Source organism: Aotus nancymaae, unplaced genomic scaffold, assembly GCF_030222135.1.
Source record: "Aotus nancymaae isolate 86718 unplaced genomic scaffold, 86718_ANA_hifiasm-v0.15.2.pri h1tg000011l, whole genome shotgun sequence".
NCBI classification, from domain to species: domain Eukaryota; kingdom Metazoa; phylum Chordata; class Mammalia; order Primates; family Aotidae; genus Aotus; species Aotus nancymaae.
The window spans coordinates 32,412,284-32,435,268 of record NW_026988422.1 but is presented as its reverse complement, the minus strand read 5'-3'; the positions used below and the strand labels follow the sequence as shown (position 1 = coordinate 32,435,268).

Sequence of the window (22,985 nt, the reverse complement as noted above, 5' to 3'; positions counted from 1 at the left end):
GACAATTTAAAACTCTTAGAAAGCAATAATTTTCTTAGGCAATCCACAATATCTGGGGGTTTGGAATGTAAATGGATGGACAAATGCCCAAATGTACCTGACTGACTCAATGTTTCATAACCCCAGCAGGTAGACATTACTTCTACAGTAAGTCCAAGGAAACTGGCATTCAGAAAAGCTTAAAAAATTAGATCATATCCTAGCTGGGTTTCAAGCCCATGTTTCTGTGATTCTAAGAAAACTTCAGTGTGTAGATTTTCTTCTCCCTCCTTACTTTTCCTTACCATCTCCCCAAGCTATATGAAAGGATCCCAGAAGAAAGTAGATAGTACATTAGATGATTGAGCTGAGATTAATAAAGGGAATATTTAGGAATGTGTGGGTTTGAACAGAGCAACAAATCACGGGGCACCACCCTGGGACTGAATAAAAACAATGCTATTACCTAGACTAAGGAGAAAGGAGCAGTTGTCAGAAACTAGAGAGGGCCAGCCGGTAAGGACTGTGGCCTTCAGTGGAGGGATACAGCCAACCTGCAGGGACCCAATAAGCACAAACCAGGGGAAAAAGTTGGCTCTTCTACTGTTTGATCTCCTGCCAAACCCAAACAGAAGCCAGATAATAGAAATATCTGTTGGTGCATTGCAGCCAGGTAAGCCTCACGGGGCACAGAGCATAGTACCCAGATCTAAAGGGGCAAACAGAAGATGTTGCACGTACCATCCATTCTCTGCTACTTTCAACTTGTGTGACCTTACTAGGACTTTGGGAGGGATGAATTGAAAGGTACAAATTTAAGTGAAAGCTAGAGAGCTATTTCTAGTACAGAGGATTGGTATGGCTACAGAAAGGAGACTTAAGAAGGAGCACATTAGACTGTTGGAGCTCTTCAGCATGTTCTGGGACACTGATGCTGTCAGCATTTGAGGTAAATGAGGTAGAGCTTGGGACATGCCAAGCATAGGTGGATGAATTATGAATTTTCTGCCTCCCTCTATCCCAGAAGCACTTGGATTCCCCCTTTAGCCTCCTCTGTCCTCAGCCCTCAATGCTTTCTTTCCTTTCCATGGCTATTTCCTTTCCTTTTCCAAAAATTCTTACCAACCAGGAACAGAACCATCTTTAGTTTGAAGCATATTGGTTTTTTTTTCTTTTTTTTTTTTAATGTATGAGAGGTTCTCATATTGCCCAGCTTGGCATTGAACTCATAGCCTCGCCTCCTCAAGCGCCAGGACATCTGGCCGGAGTCACCGCAGCTCCCGAAGCATATTGTCTTAAGAGCTAGACTAGAGCTAGAGAACGGCTCCATGTAGAGAATATCAGGGAGAACATCAGGACCAGGAAACTGAAATAATCTTTGGATTGTTTTCAGAAGATATGAATTACCAGCAAGGAGCCAGAGGGGGCTGTATGGGAACAGAAGATGAATGTGATTTCTGAATAAGATTAAAACAAGAAAGGCTGGAATAAGAACAGGCATAAGAACCATAGGATAGGAAGGAGAGCTGAGATGCCTGGGGTATGGTGACTACAAACCAGATTCAGGAGTAAGCCTTGATTCATTCAGCCCTAAGAGATAGATTATAACAGAATAACTAGAAAGATGAGCACTGAAAAAATAAAAACAGAAGGAAAAGACCAGGCACAGTGACAGACACAGTGGCACATACCTGTAATCCCAGCACTTTGGGAGGCCAAGGCAGGTGTGTCAGTTGAGCTCAGGAGTTCAACAGCAGCCCAGGCAAAGTGGCAAATACATACATATATACACACACACACACACACACACACACACACAAACAAACTAGCTGGGCATGGTGGTGCACACCTGTAGTCCCAGCTACTCAGGAGGCTAAGGTGGGAGGATTGTTTGAGCCCAGGAGATGGAGATTGCAACGAGCTGAGATTGTACCACTGCACTCCAGTCTGGGCAAAGTGAGGCTCTGTCTCCAAAAAAAAAATCAGAGGAAGGGCATGCAAGATGGAAAAAGGGATGAGGGAAAACTAGTTGAAATAGGAGAGGATTTTTGTAGAGCAATTCTCAAGTCTCCGCAACCTCTGTCCTCCATCCCTACCCCTCATTCTCCACCACACAGTGTATTTTGTATATACTTAAAGAGGAAGAAAATAGAACATGATACCTCCAGCTGCCCTCCTAGAGCCAGCTTTCCCTTTCTGCCACCAGCACCTTTTTCTCTAAATTAACCCTTTGAAACTCATCTTCCCTTTGCTTTCAAGCTGAGGGCTTCATTTGAATATTGCAGTTTTAGGATGACAATGTGTAAAGAAAGAGAGATGGGGAATAGCATCGGTGAGAAACCAGAGTTTCAGCAGTAGTATGGGAGGTCAGTCAGAGATCAACACATAAGGACAAGACACATCTCGGAACAAAAAACCAAAAGCTCCTGACAAACTCTTACGAGAGTTTGTGCCACTTCACCCTCGCCACAGGAAACGGTCCCTTGCTCCTACCTCTGGTCTGATAAGGTACAAGGAACAGCTGCCAGAGTTTGAGTGAGTTTGTATATGTGAGTGTGGCAACCAGCCAGACACCCTCACATTCCCCCCACTGACCTGAGGGGGGAGCCCATTGCCACTAACAAGGGGGAAGCAAAAGAGGTGCAGAGAGGGATGACGCCCCAGGCATCAGTATGGGAATGCTTACAAAAGGCTTGTTGTTGATTTTTTTAAATTTTAAATTGTGCTCTTTGTTACTGTCTTTAGAATGTCAAATACACAAAGGATTCTACTTTTACTATGTATTTATCCAATTTGTGGGAAATTCTGATGTTAGTGAGAAGGTACAAATGACATTGCTCTGGGCACTGTTTGCCCTCACCATATCCTGGCCTCTAGTCAGAACTGACTCTCACTTTCTAGTTAGTCCTAAAATCACTCTAGAAAGGTAGGATGTCGCCGGGCGCGGTGGCTCACGCCTGTAATCTCAACACTTTGGGAGGCCAAGGCGGGCAGATCACAAGGTCAGTAGTTGGAGACCAGCCTGGCCAATATAGTGAAACCCCATCTCTACTAAAAAACACACACACAAAAATTAGCTGGGCGTGGTGGTGGGCACTTGTATTCCCAGCTACTTGGGAGACTGAGGCAGGAGAATCACTTGAACCCAGGAGGCAGAGGTTGCAGTGAGCTGAGATTGCACCACTGCACTCCAGCCTGAGTAACAGAGTGAGACTCCATCTCAAAAAAAAAGAGAAAGAAAGAGAGAGAGGGAGAGAAAGAAAGAGAGAGAGAGAGGGAAAGGAAAGGAAAGAGGGAGGGAGGGAGGGAGGAAGGAAGGAAGGAAGGAAGGTGGGGTGTCCCCCAGCCAGGTGCAGTGGCTCAAGCCTGTAATCCCAGCCCTTTGAGAGGCTGAGGAGGGTGGATCACTTGACCTCAGGAGTTCGAGACCAGCCTGGGCAACATGGTGAAAACCTGTCTCTACCAAAAATATAAAAAATTAACCAGGTGTGGTGGCACACACCTGTAGTCCCAGCTACTCAGAAGGCTGAGATTGGAGAATCGCTTGAGCCTGGGAAGCAGAGGTTGCACTGAGCTGAGATCGCGCCACTGCACTCTAGCCTGGATAAGAGTGAGATTCTATCTCAAAAAAAAAAAAAGAAAGGTGGTGTCTCCCACTCCAGTATTTTCCCTTACCATTAATATCCTCTCTAATGTTTCACATCCATCCCTCAATGAACTGCAGGTTCATTGTTTCATGTGTACCTTCAGAGACTCACCCTTTAAAATCTCTTTATGAGATCCAGAATTTTTAAGCTGAAACTATAAGCCTCTTTTCACTCTGTTCTTGTTTTATTCTCTTTCCCATTGAATCTTCTCTTAGCTATCTTTGACTTCTGTCCCTAAAGTCTAGGATATACTCAAATTCCTTTACATTAAGGGTAAGAGAGAAACAGGAGTCCTAAGCCTAAAGCAGAGACAAAAAGTAGGGAGTCTGTGGTTCTGCTTCTGTAAAATCACCTCCCCTCTCCTCTGAGCCTTCCCGCTCTGATCTTGAAAGATCTTGAAAATGGACAGGAGACTCCAACCATGATATTAGGACCTCCTACAGAGCTACTAAACAGAACCACAAAGTACAGTGCAGCTGTAAGACTGGGGAAACAGCAAGGGACATGGGAACTAGAGAAAGTTATTAAGAACCAGGTCAACCACAGGGGGGCACTGTGTCCTCACGGGCTAAACTAGAATGTTCAGCTGATTGACATGGAAATGGGACATGGAATATGCTCTTGATTCTTGAGCATTTCGTCACTCTCCAACAGAGTAGGGAGGTCAGTCAGGGACAAAACCCCCACCCCACAACTAGCTCTCAGCAGAGGGCATCTTTCTCTCTACAAAACTCAGATTTCTTATGCAGAGACATCTATAGGAGAGACACACACAGCCATCACCCATTTGACACGCCCACCTACATGATACATATGTATGCACAAACTCAGCTATGTACACATACATGTAATGCGCCCCCACTTCCAGAGATTGCCCTGCTGACAGTATTACCTATGTAGGCAGATATGCAGAAAAGACTTGCCTTCCCGTCCATAATACACAAGAGCAGCTATTGCCAGCAAAGATTGATGCTGGTTGTAATTTTTTGCCTTTTCCTTGTGTTTTTCCAAGAAGCTAGTTGGTCCCCAATGATTCCAGTTTTGCCACTTCTTTTCTTCAGTGTGGTACTTCAGCACTCTGCTGCCTGCCCTGCTTGTGGTCACCCAAAACCGTCACCATCCAACAGCGAGCTCCATAACCCTCCTTGTTACCAAGTACCTCTGCTTCCCCTTCTGACCTTGGCCTACCACATTTAATATAGACCCAGTTCTATGGGGGAGAGTGATAAAATGCTCAAGAATCAAGAGCATATTCCATGTCCTATTTCCATGTCAATCAGTATGTCGGCACCAGGCATCAAGCTGCATTAGTCCTCAGCTGTTTCACTGAGGCAAGGGTATAATTGCCCGTGGAGTTTCTATAAAACAATCGAGGAAAAGACCTTGAAATATTCCTTCACAGTAGTGTTGCCAATAATGCTACAAGGTGCCTCCTCATTTTTACTTCTTGTGCCTCAAGAGCCTAAGGATCAGCCTGCAACAGCTGCAAAATATGAATTCCTCGATTGTTGTTCATATTTATTAAAAAGCTTCTTAGTAAACCACAAACATAGACTTAATTAGCTCCCAGATCCCTTGAATTCCATGAGGGAAGAGGAATTCCCAAGAGAAATCCCCTTTTTCCTGCACCTTTCCTGAAAGAGTCTTCAGATCGGAATGAACTATGAGCAGCCCGATCCTTACAGTAAGTTCATGTGCCCTGGTCTACTGATTGGACTGAAACATCCAAAATGGAATCTGGGTGACCCCCTAGGGAAGATTCTACAGGAAGGTGAGTCTCAAGATATCCTGGCACTTCTGTCATCAGCCTTCTTCAACTATTATTATTATTATATTTTTTTGAGATGGAGTCTCTGTCACCCAGGCTGGAGTGCAGTGGTGTGACCTTGGCTCATTGCAATCTCCACCTGGGCTCAAGTGATCCTCCCACCTCAGCCTCCCGAGTAGCTGGAACTACAGGTGTGCGCCATCAGGCTCAGCTAATTTTTGTATTTTTTGCAGAGACAGGGTTTCACCATGTTGCCCAGGCTGGTCACAAACTCCTGAGCTCAAGTGATCTGTCCACCTCAGCCTCCCAACTGTGTTGGGATCACAGATGTGAGCCACCACGTCCACTCTCTTCAAGTCTTTCTCGAAGGTTGTGATGTTGGTGGCATCTCTGAAATTCTGTGGCCTTTCTCAGTTACCCATAGTTGATAAGAAAGTCTCCTAAGATCTAAATGGTTCCTCTCTCCCAAGCTTAAAAATATTAACAATATCAAGGCAACACCATTGCATTGGAACAGGGCCTATTTCTATGTGGTCATATTTTGTTAAGTATCTATGCCACAGAAGCCCCCCAGGGTTTATATCACTTTGAGAAGAGAACATGAGACTAGGACAGGGAGAGGCTAGCATGATGCAGGCACACCCAGACAAAGAATAATAACAGTACTGAGATTCCTCTACAGTTTATTGTTAGAGCAGAAGTTGTGGGAGACAGGAGGGCACCCTCCACACATAATACAGTGTGGTCAGAGCCCAAGGGTAGCCCTTTCCACCCCATGCCAAGCCCCAAGCAGCCCAGCCCAAGTTTAGCTCCCTCCTAGCCCCACTCTAGATGCTGACAGCTACCAAAATTAGTGCAGCCAAATGGCCCCAGGCCCCTTCCTGTTGCCCCAGCACCAATCCTTCCCCCATACTCATTCATTGCCCACCACCTCCCATTCCAACCTCCTTTTTACACACTGGATGTTTTTATCACATCCTGAGGCCCGCTAACCCACCAGCAAGTCTCCCCTGACACACATTCATGTAGGTCCACACCCTTCAGAGTCCTAAAGGGTTAATGAGAAGCCATATCAGCTTTGGTGAACGGAGCCCCAGCCCCAAATCCTCTCCCTTTGCAAATATGGGGAAAGCAGGGAGAATCTGATGGAGGCACCATGACAGCTACAACAACCTCTTATCCCTCATCTACAGACACCTAGATCAGGACAGAAGATACATGCCCTCTCCACCTTAACACCAAAATGGGAGAGGAGGATCATTTAGGGGTCTGGGTCCCTAAGAGATATTAGGACATCTCTCCCAGGAGCTGGGGGGAATCACAGGTTAAAGGTCAAGGTTAGGGTAGCAATCAAAGATCAAGGTCATCTCCCCACATGATCTGCGCTTTTTTCCTTGTTTACTCTGGCCCAGTGCCCCTTCAGCACCTCCCAGGTTAGTTCTGGGGGAGGTGAGGGCTGGGACCCATACTAGGGCAACAAGGGTCATTCAACAGGAGACCTCCATGGTGTGCCCCGGGGGCCCTGAAGAAAGAGTCCCAGACTCGCTGCTCTGCGACAGGGTGCGAGAGCGGGACCGGTTTCCATCAATGGACGCTGCACTGGTTAGAGAGGCCGTACGAGACCGGGACAGGCGAGTCATGCAGGATGAGGCCACTGTGGAGACAGAAGGGTGCACAAGCAGTCAGAGAGAAAGAGTGGAAGGGGGGCTGGTGACTCAGGGCGCAGTTCTTGGATAATGACTAGTTATAACTAAGCCAGGGGATCAATGAGCTCAACTGGGCAAATGGTGAGTCAAGGCATTAACCTAAAATGATTCCACCCCACTCAGTGCCCATCTCTCCTCTAGTGCAGCAGTCTCTTGTCCCCATACTCACTGTAGCCCATGCCTTGCAAGAAGTACTTGAAAGCCTCGGTCAGCTTGCCTGGCTATAGAAGTAAGAAGAGGCAAGGGAGACAGATGAGGTTAGAGGCAGAGCTGGAGCCTCAGGCTGAGGCAGTGTGGGGACGGGGTGTGTTGCAAAGGGCAGAGCTCAGTGCCACCTGTATCCTATGCCACTTCCCCGTCCCATGGACGGCAGGGGTACTCACCTGAGTCAGCTGGGGCTGACCTCCGGAGTCAGCCATCTGTTCAGTAGAGCGCCACCCAGAAAAAGTGATACATACATAAATGAGCCATGTGGAGAGGTGGAAAGGGTCTCTCTTCCCTAGCTTCTTCACTCTAGCCCCTTTGTTTTGTTATCCATTCACCCCATTTGCTCCCATGCAGGACCCTGGAGGCTTAGCAGCTGAATCTAGAGAGGATACGTGGCTCTGGACAGGGGGCCAGGAGCAGGTTACTGACCTTGAGGAACGAGGTCTGGGTAGGGTCCAGTTTTGAGTTACATTCCACCTGGAGTAAGCAGGAGGCTGAATGAATGAGGTCACACCTACTGTGGCCCCTCCCCTGCAAGGGACCCAGGAACCCAAACCCCAGTCCCTTTTCTATCAGCTCCCTACCCACTTCCTCCATACCAGGAATCAAATTCTTAGTGCCCCAAAGTTGATCTCCCTGTGCCAAACAGGGCATCCCCCTTGGCAAGATACTCTTCTGACCACCACCCTAGGACCCCAACTCTCCTCCCTCACTCACCCCAAAATTCCCTACTAACCACTGCATCTTCATGAGGTGCTTGGTCTCCTACCACCAGCATCACAGGACACCTAAAGGCATAGCATTGGGGAGAAGGCAGTGAGCCTCTGGCACTCCCTCACTGGCCTCTTCTTAGAAGTGCAGCTGGAAAAATGTCTGGCTCCAAAGAGGAAAGGGCCTTCTGTGTCTCCCTGCTGATACCAGCAAGAGGATTCAAAGGGGGAAGGCCTAGAGGGACGTGATTTACCAAATAGGATGGGGGACATGACAAGGAAGTTCCCTGGCAAAAGATCCTCCTTCTTCTAAGGGATACAAGCTCCTAGGGAAGATCCAGGGAGACGGGCAATGCATTATCTCTTAAAGTCTTACTTGAGGGTGATGTCACCTCCACGCTCAAAGTTCAGGTCTCGGCGGCTAGAAAGGGGTAAAAAGAGTAGGAATTTTAGGTGGGCAAGGCTATCTAACCACATATAAGCTATCTCCCCCATGAGGAAACTATCTTCGTCCCAAAAATTACAGTCAAATATTGGTTATTAGAAGTGGAAACCAAAGGAGAAGGTGGCAGACAGGCCCCACGCACAGCCCTTACAGTCACTTGTGCCCTAAGTCCCTAGTCAGAGGGCAGCAAAGGGGGAGGAAGGGCACAGGACACAAGTTCATCTTATTTCTGGGAGTCCAAAAATCCAGAGGAGGTAAACAAGAAAAGGGGGACCACCCCTCGCAATCCTTCCCTCTGGCTCTGTCCTGAAGCTGCCCGCATTGTACACTAAATCCTGCATTCCTTGCACATTGCATACTACCCAGACTTCTCTCTCCTCCTCTGTGCCTCCCCATGACCCCCAATTACTGCTTCTACATTTCTCTCACATGCACACACACGCAGTCCACCCACTTGTTGTAGCTGTTCCAGTACAGTTCAATGTTATCCAGGTTGGGTGCATGTGTAATGATATTTCTGTACTTTTGTATCAACTCAGAATTTCGAGAGAGCTCTTCCTGAAGGAGAGAGCAAGGAGAAAAATTATGGATGGAAAGAGAAACCAACAATTACCAGAGGAAAAGAGGTAAGCCTTCTTCCCTCCCCAAATCCTGTCCCAGCTAAGGAAGTTACCCCAAGCATTCAAGTTCCCTGCTGTTCCCCTTGACTCTTCTAATTCTTCTACAACCACTTACCTGGCTGAAAAGATGTCCAAGGATCATCTCCGAAATGGAAGAGGTAAGGCCTGTCAGCTATGAGGAAAAGGCAGGTGAGAAAGTTCAGGATATTGGCCGGGTGTGGTGCTCACGCCTGTAATCCCAGCACTTTGGGAGGCCAAGGTGGATGGATCACGAGGTCATGAGTTCAAGACCAGCCTAGCCAAGATGGTGAAACCCTATCTCTACTAAAAATACAAAAATTAGCCAGGCGTGGTGGCAGGCGCCTGTAATCCCAGCTTCTCAGAAGGCTGAGACAGGAGAATTACTTGAACCCAGGAAGCAGAGGTTGCAGTGAGCCAAGATTAGGCCACTACACTCCAGCCTGGGCGACAGAGTGAGGCTCCATCTCAATTAAAAAAAAAAGAAATAAAGTTAGTTCAGGATATTATAAGAGACTTGGGCAAAGTGACAGCTTCACTTTCCTGCCCCTTCACTCTCTCCTTGAAGTTCGGAGTCCATCAGTTACTTTGGTAGAGCCTAACTGGATCCATATGAGGGGAACCCCCACCCTAGGTCTCAGTACCCAGGCCCCTCCAAACCTTGTGGGCTGCCCAATCCATCCAACCCTTGGCATTGGGATCAATGTTGATGAGGACAAGACCTTCCACTGTGTCCGGGTGGTTAAGCTGAGGGACAGCAGAAGGAAGGAAATGAGAAGTAGGCCATGGTCCTCCCCGCTAAGCTCTACCCACTCTTGGACTCCCACAGGGCCTGACTCCCCATCCCGTGCCCACTTCCTCCCCCAAACAGCACTAATAAACAGATTTTCCTAATCAGCCTGGACCCTCATTTCCCTCGTCTGGGCTTTTTATTTCTTACAGCATATCTCGACAGGATGTAGGCCCCAGCTCCAACACCAACTCCAATTATTGTAGAGAAACTGTGAAAGAGAAAGAAATATATGCCTCATGGGCTCTGCTGTTCAAACCCTGCCACAGCCCATCCCTTCAAACTCTTCGTCCTCCCTCCTGAGTCCATGGGCACAAAGAAGGGCAGACACGGACCTTTCTTTGGAGGATGTGAAAAAGAAGGGCCCAAGGAGTTAAAGGTTGGCATGGGTAGTCAGGGTAGATCCCTGAAGTCTATCCCCAGCTTTCTCCTAGAGACCTATTGTCTTAAAAACAAACACCCATATACTAGCCAACCAACACACTGTTTTCCTACATAGATCGCTCTTTGTGTATTCTCAGTTTCCAAGAGCTAGTTCAACTTGTTTTGCTTTAGTTCCTGGTTCCTCTAGAGGAACGGGAAGAATGGAACTTAAAGCAAATGTGAAAACAGACACGACTTTAGTGAACAATCAAGAGAATAAGGAAAAGAGCAGCAAAGAGGTGAACCAGAGGTGCTGAGCCCTGCTGCCTAGAAGCCAAGCTAAGAACAGCACCCAGGGGTCGGCACCTCCCTCTGAATACCAAAGACACCTGGTCTGGCGTTCTCTTCCTTCCCTCCCTCTCTCTCACCCACAGAGCTCCCCATCCACCAGGTGTGGGCATGAAGGAGGGGGGAGTGGGAGGGAAAGAGACAGGTCTATCTGGTTCCTCAGGGATTATGTCACCCCCTTCTGTTCCTCCCTAGCTTTCTGATCAGAGAAGGCCCTCCTCAGCCTGAGGCAGGGCCAAGCATGGACCCTTTTCCTTCCCTCCATCCACTGGGGCTACTCTGTGACTCTGGCCAGTTCTCCAAACCCACCACCTTTTCTTTCAATAATCAAGGTGGGATCAATCATGAAGGAAGAGGATATATTGAAGTCAGAAGCCAAAACTGGCTCAGGAACCATGGTGAACCTGCGAGTTCTAGGGGTCTCCTTGTGCTGGAAAGAGAACTCTGGTTTGGAGGGGTTCCCAGGCCTCTCACTTTAGGTACTGCAGGATGCAAGGGATCATGTCTGCGAGCTGGTCCAGAGATGGGTACTGGTATCTGGAAAAGAGAGGCATGTTAAGGAAGATACCAACCTGCCCTCACATCCCCCACCTTCGAATGTCCTACTCATTCTCTCCTGGAATCACCACTGCCCTCCCTTTCCTCCTCCCCAATCTAACCTTCCCCTGTGCCTCACAATCTGGTGAAGCGGTAAAGAGCTAATTCTTACCCCAAAGGGAACACAGCGGCTCCCTCTTCCATTCCAGGAGCATCCACATGAACCCGCACAAAATTCTGAATGATTTCCTGCATGTCCGCAAATTGAAACAGTGGCTGGAAGCAAGATTTATCTAAAGAGAACCCACATCACCCCAACAACAGAATCAGACACGGAAACGTGTTCCACCGTCAGAACTCACCCTTTCTTTCATGCCATAGTCAGACTAGGAGAGAACGTCTCCTTCCCACTGCTCCCCTCCCTCTGGGTTTCTACCCTTCCCCCACCCTCTTCCCAGACAGGAGTGGAGATGCATGGAGGTCCTTACAGTTCAGTCCCACATCGTGGTAGGTGAGGATCGCTGGGCGTTTGGGTTTGGGGGTGCCATAGACAGTGAAGGTGACAGAGCCATATGGTGTCTCCACAGAGTGAGTCTGCAGGAAAACAGGGCACCATCAGGTAGGAGCTAGGCTCAGAAAAGGAGCAACACCAAGGTCAGGGAGCTGGGAGCGGGCGGACAAGGGGGAAAAGGGAACAGAGAATTAAAAACGGGATCAGCAAGAATTGAGGAAAACGTGACACTGGAAGATGAGTTTGAGGATAAGAAAGAATAACGAAGATTAGAGAGAGAAGAGGAGGGGAAGGAAGAAAAGGAGAGAGATGGAGAAGGGAAAGGACTAGAATAGAAGGGAAGAAAGCAAAGAGAGAAGAAAGGGCCAAGCAGAGCCGGTCTCTACTGGGGAAGACGAGAGCCCCTCCTCCCACCTTGGGACTGCCCCCACACTGTTACCTGTCCCGGTTCCAGGAGGATTCGGGCAGCTAACTCAGCCTCCTGGAGAGACACACACACATACACACAAAAACACACGACCATGTGGCGTCACAGATGGAAAGACAGACAGACGAAGAGAGGCAGGTAAAGAGAGACCAACAGAGACGGAAGACAGAAAGAGATTGACAGAGAGACATGGAAAGAATGAAGGTTAGTGCAGTGACAGGACAAGGGCCTGATTCCCAATTGTAGTGTCTGCGGAGAGCGACTAGGGTAGAGGTGGAGGAAGTGGTGGTGTGGGTTAGAGTAAGATCAGTAGGTTTGGGAAGTCAGAGGCAAGGGGGATGCTTAGAGGTCTGGAATTTAGGCTTGGGAGTCAAAAGGTCTCTGATAACCTTGGCTGCCTCCGGTGTCTGTCCTGGCAACAGTGGCTTCTCCTCTGTGATCTGCACCTCCTGCAGCTCCGCCATGGTGGCCTGGCAGGATGAAGAAACAACGGGACTGGGAGGTTGTCTCCACACCCCGACATCACCTCAAACCTCAGGCTTCCTCTTTCAGCATGGGAAGATGCAGGGAGCAGAGGGACCCAGGGGTGGAAGACTACTCCAGAACACACAGAGGGCCTTTCCTGCCCGCAGCTCCGTTTCCAGGCCGATTGGAGGAAGCATTGGAAGAGGAATCAGGACACCGCTTCTCTTGATACTCACCATCGCCACTGCCACCCTCAACACCCACACCTCCAGACCCCCTCCCTCCTCTGTCCTGGACCAAAACACCAGGGTGGGGCAGCAGTGTAGCTCAGATTTCCCAGGCTATATTTAGGGGGCCACCCCCCACTCTCAGGTAGGGAGTGAAACTCGTAGCTCAGTGACTGAGTATTCTAAAGGACAGGGTACCAAAAGACAGGATTGTGAGAGTTCACAATTGAACATGACCTTCAGTTAAAGCCCCAAGGTCGTTAGCTTAAAGGAAAGGGGGCTAAAAATGACCAAAGCAACATGACCGATGGGAGAGGTGGGGAAGACAACATAAAAGGGACATCTATCCAACCAACCCAATGCCTCCCTTCCTCCCAAGACTCTTCCTCCCAACTCTGAATAAATTCCCGTTAAGTTCAACATTAGTGGAGCAGGTGAGGAGCAGAGCACCTGGACAGACCTGCACAGGAAAAGCCTGCAACCTGGGGGGTGGGGTCACTTACTGGGCTCCTATTGGCTGGATGCAGTGGGATTAGGGGTCAGGGTTCTCACTCCTTCTGACTCTGGGGTCTGAGAAAACACAGCAACGAGGTGAATGACATGGGAGACAGACCCGGGGTCTTTTAGGTACAGAAAGCCTCAGCCAAGATCCAGACTGCCAGGGTCACCAACCTCCCGGGGTCACTAACCCTCCCCAATATCTACAAAAAACACGTCCTCTCTAGGCTCGAACTGGAATCAATACAGGCTGCAGGGGCATCAGTTCAGGCCGCGTGGAGGAGAGAAGGAAGTGCTGATGTGGAGGAAAGAGGGTGGCCTTGTCAGAACCTCCGGATTCGAATCCCTGTTCTGCCACTCCCAGTGTGGCCTTGCCCCAATTAGTTACTACATTTGGCCTCAATTTTCCATCTGAAGGGGGACTAAACGCGGGGGACTAGGGGATCCCCCAAATTTTTGACAGCTCTCCAGTAAGATGAGGGTAGCAGAGCATGGCTGTTTCCCTCCACCATTTAAAAACAAACAAAAAGCTTGGTGCCGTCGCTTCTCTCCTCTACGCAGTCTCTGTGTAGGTCCCACGAGTGGAGAAAGGGAGAGGAGGGCGGTCCCACAATCTCCTCCCGGTCTCCCTCGACGGCCCGCGAGGGCAAGCGACTTCGGGAAGGGATGGGTGGGACAGAGGAGACTGTTGGGGCCCAGCACCCGAAACCCGTCCCTACGAGGCCCTAGGCTGCCCGTCCGCGTGGAGACAGACACCCTTCAGCGGCCAGTGCCAAGCGCCCCGGACCTTGCCCACAACCTCGCGCGCACCCCAAACATGCCCTGCCGCTCGCGGAGCCTCAGCCTTTGTGCGCAGCAACCGAGCGCCTCCTCCGTGCGGGCCGTTTCCCGCGAGCCGTCAGCTCCAGGGGAACCGGGATCACTCAGCCCACCGGCCCCGCTGGCGCTTTCCAGGCCCAGCGGCCCCTCGCCTGCCCCTCCCCCTACCTGCTGCCGCGGCGGCCGCTTCCACCTTCACTTGCCTTTGACTCGGGCCCGCCCAGACTCGGGATCCCCGCAGACCCGCCCCCGGTCCGCCCCAGCCTCCCCAGCCCGCCCACGGGCGCATGGCTCCCTGCAGACCCGCCCCAGACCCCCAGTAAACACGCCCCCCCTTCACCCCGCCCAGACTGCAGCTCAGGGAGGGGTGGTGCTGGGGCCGCGGGGGTGCTGGGGACGGGCGGCTGGACGCTTCCAGGCTCCGCGGCGCTCACCATAACATCCTGCCCCCCCACCCCCACCCCGCGCCGCGCGCATTGGGTCGGTGTGGGGAGTACGGGGATCCCTCAGCCTGGGGAGAGATCCCTCGGCTGCCTTCAGCACCGCCCCCACCCATGACCTGGATCTGGGATTCGCACTCTGGCTCCTTCCTTCGCCCCCCGACTCAGCGGTGGGAACCAGTAGTGGGGAGACGAACCCGGGGTACTGACAACCCATGAGTTCGAGTCCCCCCTCCCAAGCACGGAGAGCTAGATTAAGGAAAGAGGAGGTGGGCGGGACCGCCGCTGAGGAGGCGGGGGTCTCGCCTGCTGGCAAGGGCAGGTGTGCCGGCGCCGAAAGGGGGCACTGGGGGACGTCGAGGGCGCAGAAGTTCCAACTCCCTAGCGCCCAGAGTCCTGGTACCTCCTCTCTTTGCTGCGTCCCGACGCCTGCTCTCCGGCTGCTCCGGGAGAAGTTGGACAACAAGGAGGGCGGGGGGGCGGGGAATGAGGGGGGCTGCTATAAATAGAGGGCGCTCGCAGGCGGGGGTGGGGGAGAGGATGGCCAACGGGGACTCCGGGGTCAAGGCCTCGAGGGGGGCAGGGGCGGGGCCGGAGACCCCCAGAGGCTCTGACTCCTGGGTAAACAGGAGCAGGGGCGGAGTTAACCCTGTGGGGGTGGAGTAGGGGCTTGGGGAGAACGCAGTGTCCCGGGCTGGGACCCAAGAGACCCTGTGGCTTCGCCGCTAACCCCTCCCAGTCCGGCCCAGAAAAGGAGACCAGCTCAGACCCGCTGAATCGCAATGCCCAGGCGATGGTCTTAGGGACTGCCGCGTCCCTCTCGGTGCCTGAGTGGGTATGCCACTCCAGACTTCAAACACACACATACACACCACCCCAGATGAGCCCTCCTTGTGCCCCTCAGAGGAAGGCTCCCTGGAATGGGATAGTTGATTAGATGATGTGGCTAAGGGAATTCGAAATTGTTTAGGCAAAAGGAAACCTGACGGAATTTCTCCCCACCTGCCCCCCTTGTAGCTTCCCAGTCCCAGGATCATATCCACCCCATCCCCCTTCGGCCTGGTTCCTGAGTTGCCATTTCGGGGGCTGGGCGCCAGGCCAGTCAGGAACAATGGCCAATGGAACTTGAGCTGCCAACTGCAACACCAGCATCGACTGCCCCCCCAAGACCCCCAAGTTTCCCTGCCCCCTCCTGCCTGGGAACCACCCTCCCACCGCCACCCTCACCACCCGCAATACCCCTCCCATCCAAGGAACATCAATGCCCCTTTCATCCCCACTTGGCAGGGTCTACTGGAAAGAAGGAGAGGCCAAGAGGGAGGAGGTGACCCAGAGTAGGAGAACTGGTCGGGCTAAAACCCAGCCTTCAACAACCCCAAATCTAAGGAGCCCCTCTACATCCCCCAGTTTGGAGAACCCAACTTTTCCTCTGTTCCTTTCTCCCACTCCATTTATAACTTTTTCCCGAGAAACTGGCACAGAAACTGGGCACCCTGGCTCCTCTCCTAGTCCCCTCTTCCCTCTGGATGCCAGTTTAACACTCTTTTGGACAAGTAAAAGCCTGCTGGAATGAGGGTCGTAGCCAAAGATGCACAAGACACGAGAGATCTCACCAGCCCCTGAGGAACTTGGGGAGAAGGAGCGCCTCAAGTGAGGGCTTTTGCCTGCAGGCTTTTCTTTGCGGAAAGTAGTCTTACTTGGAGTGGGGGAGGGAAGGACCTGAAGGTTCCAGCATCTAAATTCGTCTCTGGGTCAGGATGACTCAGGGGGAACCTGATAAGGGGCCCACGCAGGGGCACGGGGCGGGCAGGAGGTGGGAAATTTCCACTGAGATCCATTGGCTTCCTAGACCTAGGGGTCTCACCCAGCCTGCTGCAGGCAGAAGTAAGGCTGGTACCACCCCAAGATGGAGTTCTTCCATGTCAGGGCAGCTCCCAGCCCGACCAGTGTGTAAGTATCACAAGGACAAGCTCTCTCTCTCTCTAACTCTTTCTCTTTGGCCAGAGCAGCTTCAAACTATACCTTTGACTAAGCAACAGTTTTAAGTATCTGTTATGTGCAAGCCACTGTGTAGATGAAATTCAAAGTGTGAGTCTGGTCACACCCTCTCTAGATATTTGCGATGGAGTAGTCAAGAGAAGGTACAAACACAGGACAAGTTAAGAAAAATTATGTAGGCAAGGCCTAGTGACTCGTGCCTGTGATCCCAGCCCTTTGGGAGGCCAAGGGAGGCAGGTCACAAGGTCAGGAGTTGGAGACCAGCTTGACCAACATGGTGAGACCCGTCTCTACTAAAAATACAAATATCAAATATTGGCTGGGCATGGTGGCGTGGGCCTGTAATCCCAGCTACTCAGGAGGCTGAGGCCAGAGAATGGCTTGAACCTGGGAGGCAGAGGTTGCAGTGAGCTGAGATCATGCCACTGCACTCCAGCCTGGGTGACAGAGCAAGACTCCATCTCAAAAAAAAAAAAAAAGTATGTATATATAAGATCAATTATTTGGACAATAAGTCCTATAGCAGTAGTTTCCCACCCTTCTCAAGTGGGAGATCAGAGATTTCCATCCTCACATAATAGTTTTAGTATCTCCTGATGGAGAAAATACAAACTATGAATTCATCAATACTTTGAAGTAAGTTTCTGTCATAACACCTGTAAATGTAGTAATACTTACACATGCAAGGCTTATTATTTACTCAGTTCACACTCACTCTTTATACGTACAGATTCTAGGGCCCTTTGCAAGATTTCAGAAATCCTCACACCAGGAGGCTGTGGCCCACAGTCTAGAAACCGTTATCTTACTATAATTCAGAGAAGGAAAAGGGCTTTGGTCCTAGGGTGAACCACCCAGATGAGAAGCGCAACCATGGAATATTTGAGTGGGAGTGAGGCATTCTATCCAGGCAGAGAGAGAGCATGAAGGACAGTGTGGAGGCAGAAACGCCAGGTTACTTTGGAGAACTGAAGAGTAGCTTCCCATGTGTTATCCCCTAAGACCATAAGGTTAGTGTTATTGTCCTCACTGTACAGATGGGAAAATGGAAACTCAGGAATGCTTAGGGACTTGCCCAAGTCCACTCTGCTAGTAAATGACATATCTAGGATTCATTTCCCCACCCAGATCCATTCCGCTCCAGGGACTATGCTCCTTCCACTACCAGGTAGCCTGTCAAGTGTATAGCAGTTAGGCCATATGACCCCAGCTGAAGAATAATCTGGTTCTTAGATTTTTTGTTATTTATTTATTTATTTATGTGATGGGGTCTCACTCAGTCAGCCAGGTGGGAGTGCACTGACACAATCCTAGTTCACTGCAACCTCAAACTCCTAGGCTCAAGCAATCCTCCCACTTCAGCCTCCTCAGTAGCTGGGACTACAGGTGCATGCCACCACTACCAACTAATTTTTATTATTTATTTATTTAGAGACAGGATCTCACCTTATTGCCCAGGCTGGTCTTGAACTCCTGGGCTCAAGCGATTCTCTCACTTTGGCCTCCCAAAGTGCTGGAATTACAGGCATGAGCCACCATGTCCCATCCAAGAATAATGTTGATGAGATGTGGGTGATGTTTGGTAAGGTAGATTGGGGCCTAGTTAGTCGTACAGGTTCTTGAATGCTAAGTAAAAAGATTTGGCAATGAGAAGCTGTAGTATATCTTGAGCCATAGGATATTCTTCAGCAGGAGTAATAAAAAATACTTTTTTGTGAAAAATTAATCTGACAGGGAGGAGGTAATAGAGATGGATTATGGGCGAGTGGGAGTGAAGAATTAGATTTAGGAAAGAGATCGTTTAGAAGCCAGAGTAGTCATCCAGATATGAGATGATAAGAATCAGAATAAGGGTGGAAGTAGTAGGAATATAAAGAAAGGAATAGATTTGTAAGACAAAGAAAAAAATAGAAATTGGTGGCATTATTAGATGGGAAAAGGAGGAGAGTCACCAGTCTTGTTCTGTTTTAGGATCCCTGAGGTTCATCTATCTGTAGGGCTTCTGACCAGAGAAAAGGCCAAAGAGAGAAAACCCTGAGGAACATCTCTGACCTGCATAGAAACTTAGATGAAGATTTTCAGAGTCTGAGCCTCACCCTCAGTCTGACCCAGTTTTATCCTGACCTGTCCACATCTGTTACACTCCAAGGCCTACTGGGCCCGACATTGGAAGCCATTTAAAGTTTCCATTGAGTCTGGCCTTTTAAAGCCAGTGGGATTCTTCATGCTGGTCACTATACATGGGCCTGGAGACTGGGAAAAAAATGCCTGTTTTTGTTAACCCCTGTTTTCATTAACTGCTGTGGTCTGAGTGTTTATGTCTTCCCAAAATTCGTGTAGTAAAATCCTGACTCCTAGCCGGGCGTGGTGACTCACTCAGTGACTCACTCACAAGTGACCTGTAATCCCAGCACTTTGGGAGGCTGAGGCAGGTGGATCACTTGAGGTCAGGAGTTTGAAACCAGCCTGGCCAGCATGGCAAAACCTTGTCTCTATTAAAAATACAAAAATTAACCAGGCGTAGTGGCGGGCGCCTATAATCTCAGCTACTCAGGAGGCTGAGGCATGAGTCGCTTGAACCCTGGGGATAGAGGTTGCAGTGACCCAAGACCACGCCACTGCACTCCAGCCTGAGTGAGAGACCACAAGACTTTGTCTCAAAATAAATAAATAAAATAAAATAAAATCCTAACTCCCAAAGTCATGGTATTAGGAGATGGGGCACTTTGAGGGGTGATCAAGTTTTATGAGGACAGAGCCTTCCTGAATGGAATTCCTTATAAATAGGCCCAAGGGAACTCATTCACCCCTTCTGCCATGCAAGGACACAGCAAGAAGGTGCCATCTGTAGACCAGAAAGCAGCCCTCACCAAACACTGAATCTGCCAGCACCTTGATCTTAGACTTCTCAGCCTTCCGAACTGTGAAAAATAAATGTCTATTGTTTATAAGCCACCTAGTTTAAGATACTTTGTTATAGCAGCCCAAACAGACTAAAACACCTTCCCTGGGCTCACCTCAGCTTCTGTTGTGGAGCAGAGCATAGGCAATTTGATTAGGACCCTGAGGATGGGTAAGCTGTGCTGAAATGATGGAAATGTGTTCATCCGAAAAGGTCAGAAAGTTGGCAGTTTGCCCAATTCAGCATGCAAGGTAGGGAGACTAAAAGCCCCCTCCTTTGAAGGCAAGGACTGTAGCTGGGGCCAGAAGTGATGTCACATAAACACTGCTGAGGTCATAGAAGCTTCCCTCTCCTCCCTCTGTCTCCTCATTGCCATAGCCAACCTGCTCCCACATATCTGCACGCACTTAAATACAAAGGCCGGAAGGGTCAGATCACCGTCCAGGTACTCTTAGGTACACAAAAGACGGGGGAAAGAGAGGACCATTCAGTATGTAGGATTCACACTGTTATCTCCAGTGCTGAGAAGGGGAGAGTCATGCTGTAGCTGTGTAGGTGCAATGGGAGCAGGGAGGGAGAGAGGAGAGAGCAACAGGGAAGAGGGGAGCTGTTCCTGTTGCTGACTGATTTTACCTTAACACTCGTCCTCATTACTCCACAGTCCTCCCTCCCCCTCCTCCTTCACCTCCAAGTCTCTCCCACGACCGCCCTCTTCCACCTCTAGCTGACCATGGAATCAGAGGCAGAGAAAACATTCCATCAGTTCGCTGCCTTCGGAGAATCATCAAGCAGTGGCACTGAAATGAACAACAAGAACTTCTCCAAGCTGTGCAAAGACTGTGGCATCATGGATGGCAAGGCGGTCACCTCCACGGATGTGGACATTGTGTTCAGCAAAGTCAAGTGAGGAGCCAAAGATATGGGGGTGGGGGTGAGAGAACGTCCAAGGTAGTTGGCCATGGAAGGGTTCATGTGGCGGAACATTTGCAGTGGGCCTACCGAGCACCGCAGGGTACCTGGCACTGTGCTATTCTTAGTCTTTGAGACACTCACTAATAGGACAGAAGGGCCAAATATGAGTGTGGGACGAGTTGGACCTTGAAGGTAATGCGTTCATGCTCTAAAGTTTCTGGATTTCTGTCTAACTGACCAGGGCCAAGAACGCCCGGACCATCACATTTCAACAGTTCAAAGAGGCAATGAAGGAACTGGGCCAGAAGCGCTTCAAGGGGAAGAGCCCAGATGAAGTCCTGGAGAACATTTATGGACTCATGGGGGGCAAGGATCCAGCCACCACTGGCGCTACTGTGAGTAACAGTCTTCATCCCTACCCCTTGACCCACTTCCCTAAATCCCCGTTGTTCCAGTCTGGCCTTGCTAACCCTGCCAACATGTGACTGTAGAGACAGGGCAGAAACAGACTTTAGAGATTGTCTAGATATTCCAGAAGTGAAGAAAATGTGGCACAGAGAAGGGAAGTGACTTGCCCAAGGTCCATGGCTATTTTAATAATAGATTTAGACTAACTCCCAAGTCTCCAGCAGCTGAGCCAGGCAATTAGGGCTTGGTGGCTTTTGGAGGACATTAGTGTAGAGGATTTGGTACCTGATGCCCACTCCTCTTCCAGTTTTTATTTAGGATTTAATCTCAGGCCTCCTGCCTCTCACCTACTCCCTTTTTCAATTGTCCCCTCTGAACTAAAAGCTCTTTCTACAATGGATATTGGGTAGGGGGTTGGAGGTAAAGTCCTCTGGCAGCTGCCTAGTTAAAATAACTCCTCTGGAAACAAAAAAACCCACCCTCCCTCTGCACACACCACACTCATTCCCATACCACACTCCTCTCTCCCATGAGTGAATGGCTCTTGCCAGAGTTCCTGCCCACAGCTGCATCTGGGCCCTAAGAAAGCAGCACCCATGCCAGCAGCAGAGCAAGAGCTCCGAGCACTTGTTCTAAGTATCTCTGGCCATCTTTGGGGAAGGGATGTGACAGTGTAAGGGAAGGAAGAGGGCTCAAATCCGTCCTCTGGCTTGCAGAAAGCAACCACAGTGGGTGCAGTGGACCGTTTGACGGACACCAGCAAGTACACCGGCACCCACAAGGAGCGCTTTGATGAGAGCGGCAAGGGCAAGGGCACTGCGGGACGGGAAGAGATGACTGACAACACAGGCTACGTGAGTGGCTACAAGGGTGCTGGCACCTATGATAAGAAGACCAAGTAGAGAGAAGCTTCATCTTAGCCTGCTAGCCCCCTGGCCCTGCATGCTTAACACCAGGGAGCTTGGAAAACAATAAACATCTGTGTGTGTGCAGCAGCTAAAAACTCTGTCTATGAGGGACAAATGGGCCTGCTGGTGTAGAGAGAGGGAGAAGAGATAGCCGCAGGAGTGTGGGTTATCAACCACACACGCTTCACTCTGCTTAGCCTTATGCCTACCAGCCATCAGTTAGCATTCCCCCTCAACAGCTGCTTCCAAGAACAGGGTGGAAGAATATATTTGGAGTTAAGAGATGAACCAGTTGTGGAGGTAAAAGTATTTGCTACTTGTGTTCACACCTGAATGGTATTCACCTCTCCACCCCACCCCCCAAAAGGGTGTAACAATTCCTGACGTGACGGGCTATGAACAAGATACCACCTATTAGACCCTTCCCTGTCCCTCTGCCTTCCTCATCTGTTGCAATTCAGGTTTTGCTTAGGGGAGAAGTAGAAGCCAGCTAACCACTTCTGTTACAAATTTGTTCCAGAGCTGGGGGAAGGGGAGAGTCTATTTTAAACACCAGCCCAGCTCTGAGTTTTGCCCTACATCACCTCCATCATGGTGTACATGGGACAGAAGATCTTAGTGACTGCTAAGGGTAGCCAAGGAAGATGACCAGTTGGGGGAAGCTGCCAAGATTCCAAGAGTAGGAGTTCCAGTGCACTGAAGAAAAAGGAATTAAAATAATCACGGAGTCAGATGTGTGTTCTTAACTTTTCATTTTGAAATGATTATGGATTCACAGGAAGTTACAAAGAAATAGTACAGAGGGGTCTTGTGTGCCCTTCACCCAGTTTCCCCCAATGGTTACATCTTACATACTCAGATGTGGTTTTAGAAATTTATGTTTGATTAGAGCTAGGCCTGCCTCATTTCCCTGCCTGGTCAGGGGCAGACTCTTGAGTCTGGGGGATTTGGGAGGAGCTGCTAGAAGAGAAGGGAAGCAGGAACCTCTGGGGAGTGGGTGAGAGACACTACCTTGAAATGCCAGTGAGCCAAGGTAAGAAGACTGGAAGAAAAATAAGTTGGAAAAAGGAAGGCAGGGTGACTAAGGTGGTTGAGAGTGTGGGGGAGAGACAGCCCTAGGCTCCGTGGTAAGAGGAAGGAGGAGAAGACAGTTATATGAAGGGAGAAGCAATGAATTCACAGAGAGAAGCAGGATGGAAACTGGGGTTTGCAGGGAAGTGAGGCTAATATGAGTCTAAGGGCCTCAGGGAGGTTCCTATAGCTAGCCATACCCCCTGTGTAGGTGGGTGAGTGGAGGTAATTGTGAGGGAACTGGGGGAGCCTTAGATGAGA

The 22,985-nt window shown here is 49.9% G+C and overlaps 2 protein-coding genes across 12 annotated transcripts; one reads left to right on the top strand and one right to left on the bottom strand.

Annotated features, from left to right (window-relative positions):
• Positions 1-6,060: 6,060 nt before the first annotated feature.
• Positions 6,061-14,969, bottom strand: NDRG2 (NDRG family member 2). Of its 10 annotated transcripts, none has more exons than XM_012465910.2 (17): positions 14,929-14,969; positions 13,272-13,338; positions 12,466-12,546; positions 12,089-12,130; positions 11,627-11,732; positions 11,311-11,431; positions 11,076-11,138; positions 10,041-10,101; positions 9,761-9,847; positions 9,198-9,254; positions 8,917-9,020; positions 8,394-8,438; positions 8,044-8,095; positions 7,737-7,784; positions 7,484-7,519; positions 7,270-7,321; positions 6,061-7,048 (listed from the first exon to the last, which is right to left on the bottom strand). In XM_012465910.2, the coding sequence occupies exons 3-17, from the start codon at positions 12,538-12,540 to the stop codon at positions 6,882-6,884; spliced, it is 1,116 nt and encodes a 371-aa protein (XP_012321333.1). In that variant the 5' UTR covers positions 12,541-12,546; positions 13,272-13,338; positions 14,929-14,969; the 3' UTR covers positions 6,061-6,881. The 10 variants fall into 10 exon arrangements, with proteins under 10 accessions (XP_012321333.1, XP_012321351.1, XP_012321327.1 ...); XM_012465928.2 differs by lacking the exon at positions 14,929-14,969 and adding an exon at positions 14,645-14,668; XM_012465904.2 differs by lacking the exon at positions 14,929-14,969 and adding an exon at positions 14,254-14,333.
• Positions 14,970-16,352: 1,383 nt separating this feature from the next.
• Positions 16,353-22,384, top strand: TPPP2 (tubulin polymerization promoting protein family member 2). 2 transcript variants are annotated; one of them, XM_012465984.2, is made up of 4 exons: positions 16,353-16,475; positions 20,150-20,328; positions 20,579-20,732; positions 21,462-21,910. In XM_012465984.2, exons 2-4 carry the CDS (start codon positions 20,156-20,158, stop codon positions 21,645-21,647), a joined length of 513 nt encoding a protein of 170 aa, XP_012321407.2. In that variant the 5' UTR covers positions 16,353-16,475; positions 20,150-20,155; the 3' UTR covers positions 21,648-21,910. The 2 variants fall into 2 exon arrangements, with proteins under 2 accessions (XP_012321407.2, XP_064230523.1); XM_064374453.1 differs by lacking the exon at positions 16,353-16,475 and adding an exon at positions 19,794-19,880 and having other exon boundaries at positions 20,087-20,328; positions 21,462-22,384.
• The last annotated feature ends 601 nt before the right edge of the window (positions 22,385-22,985 follow it).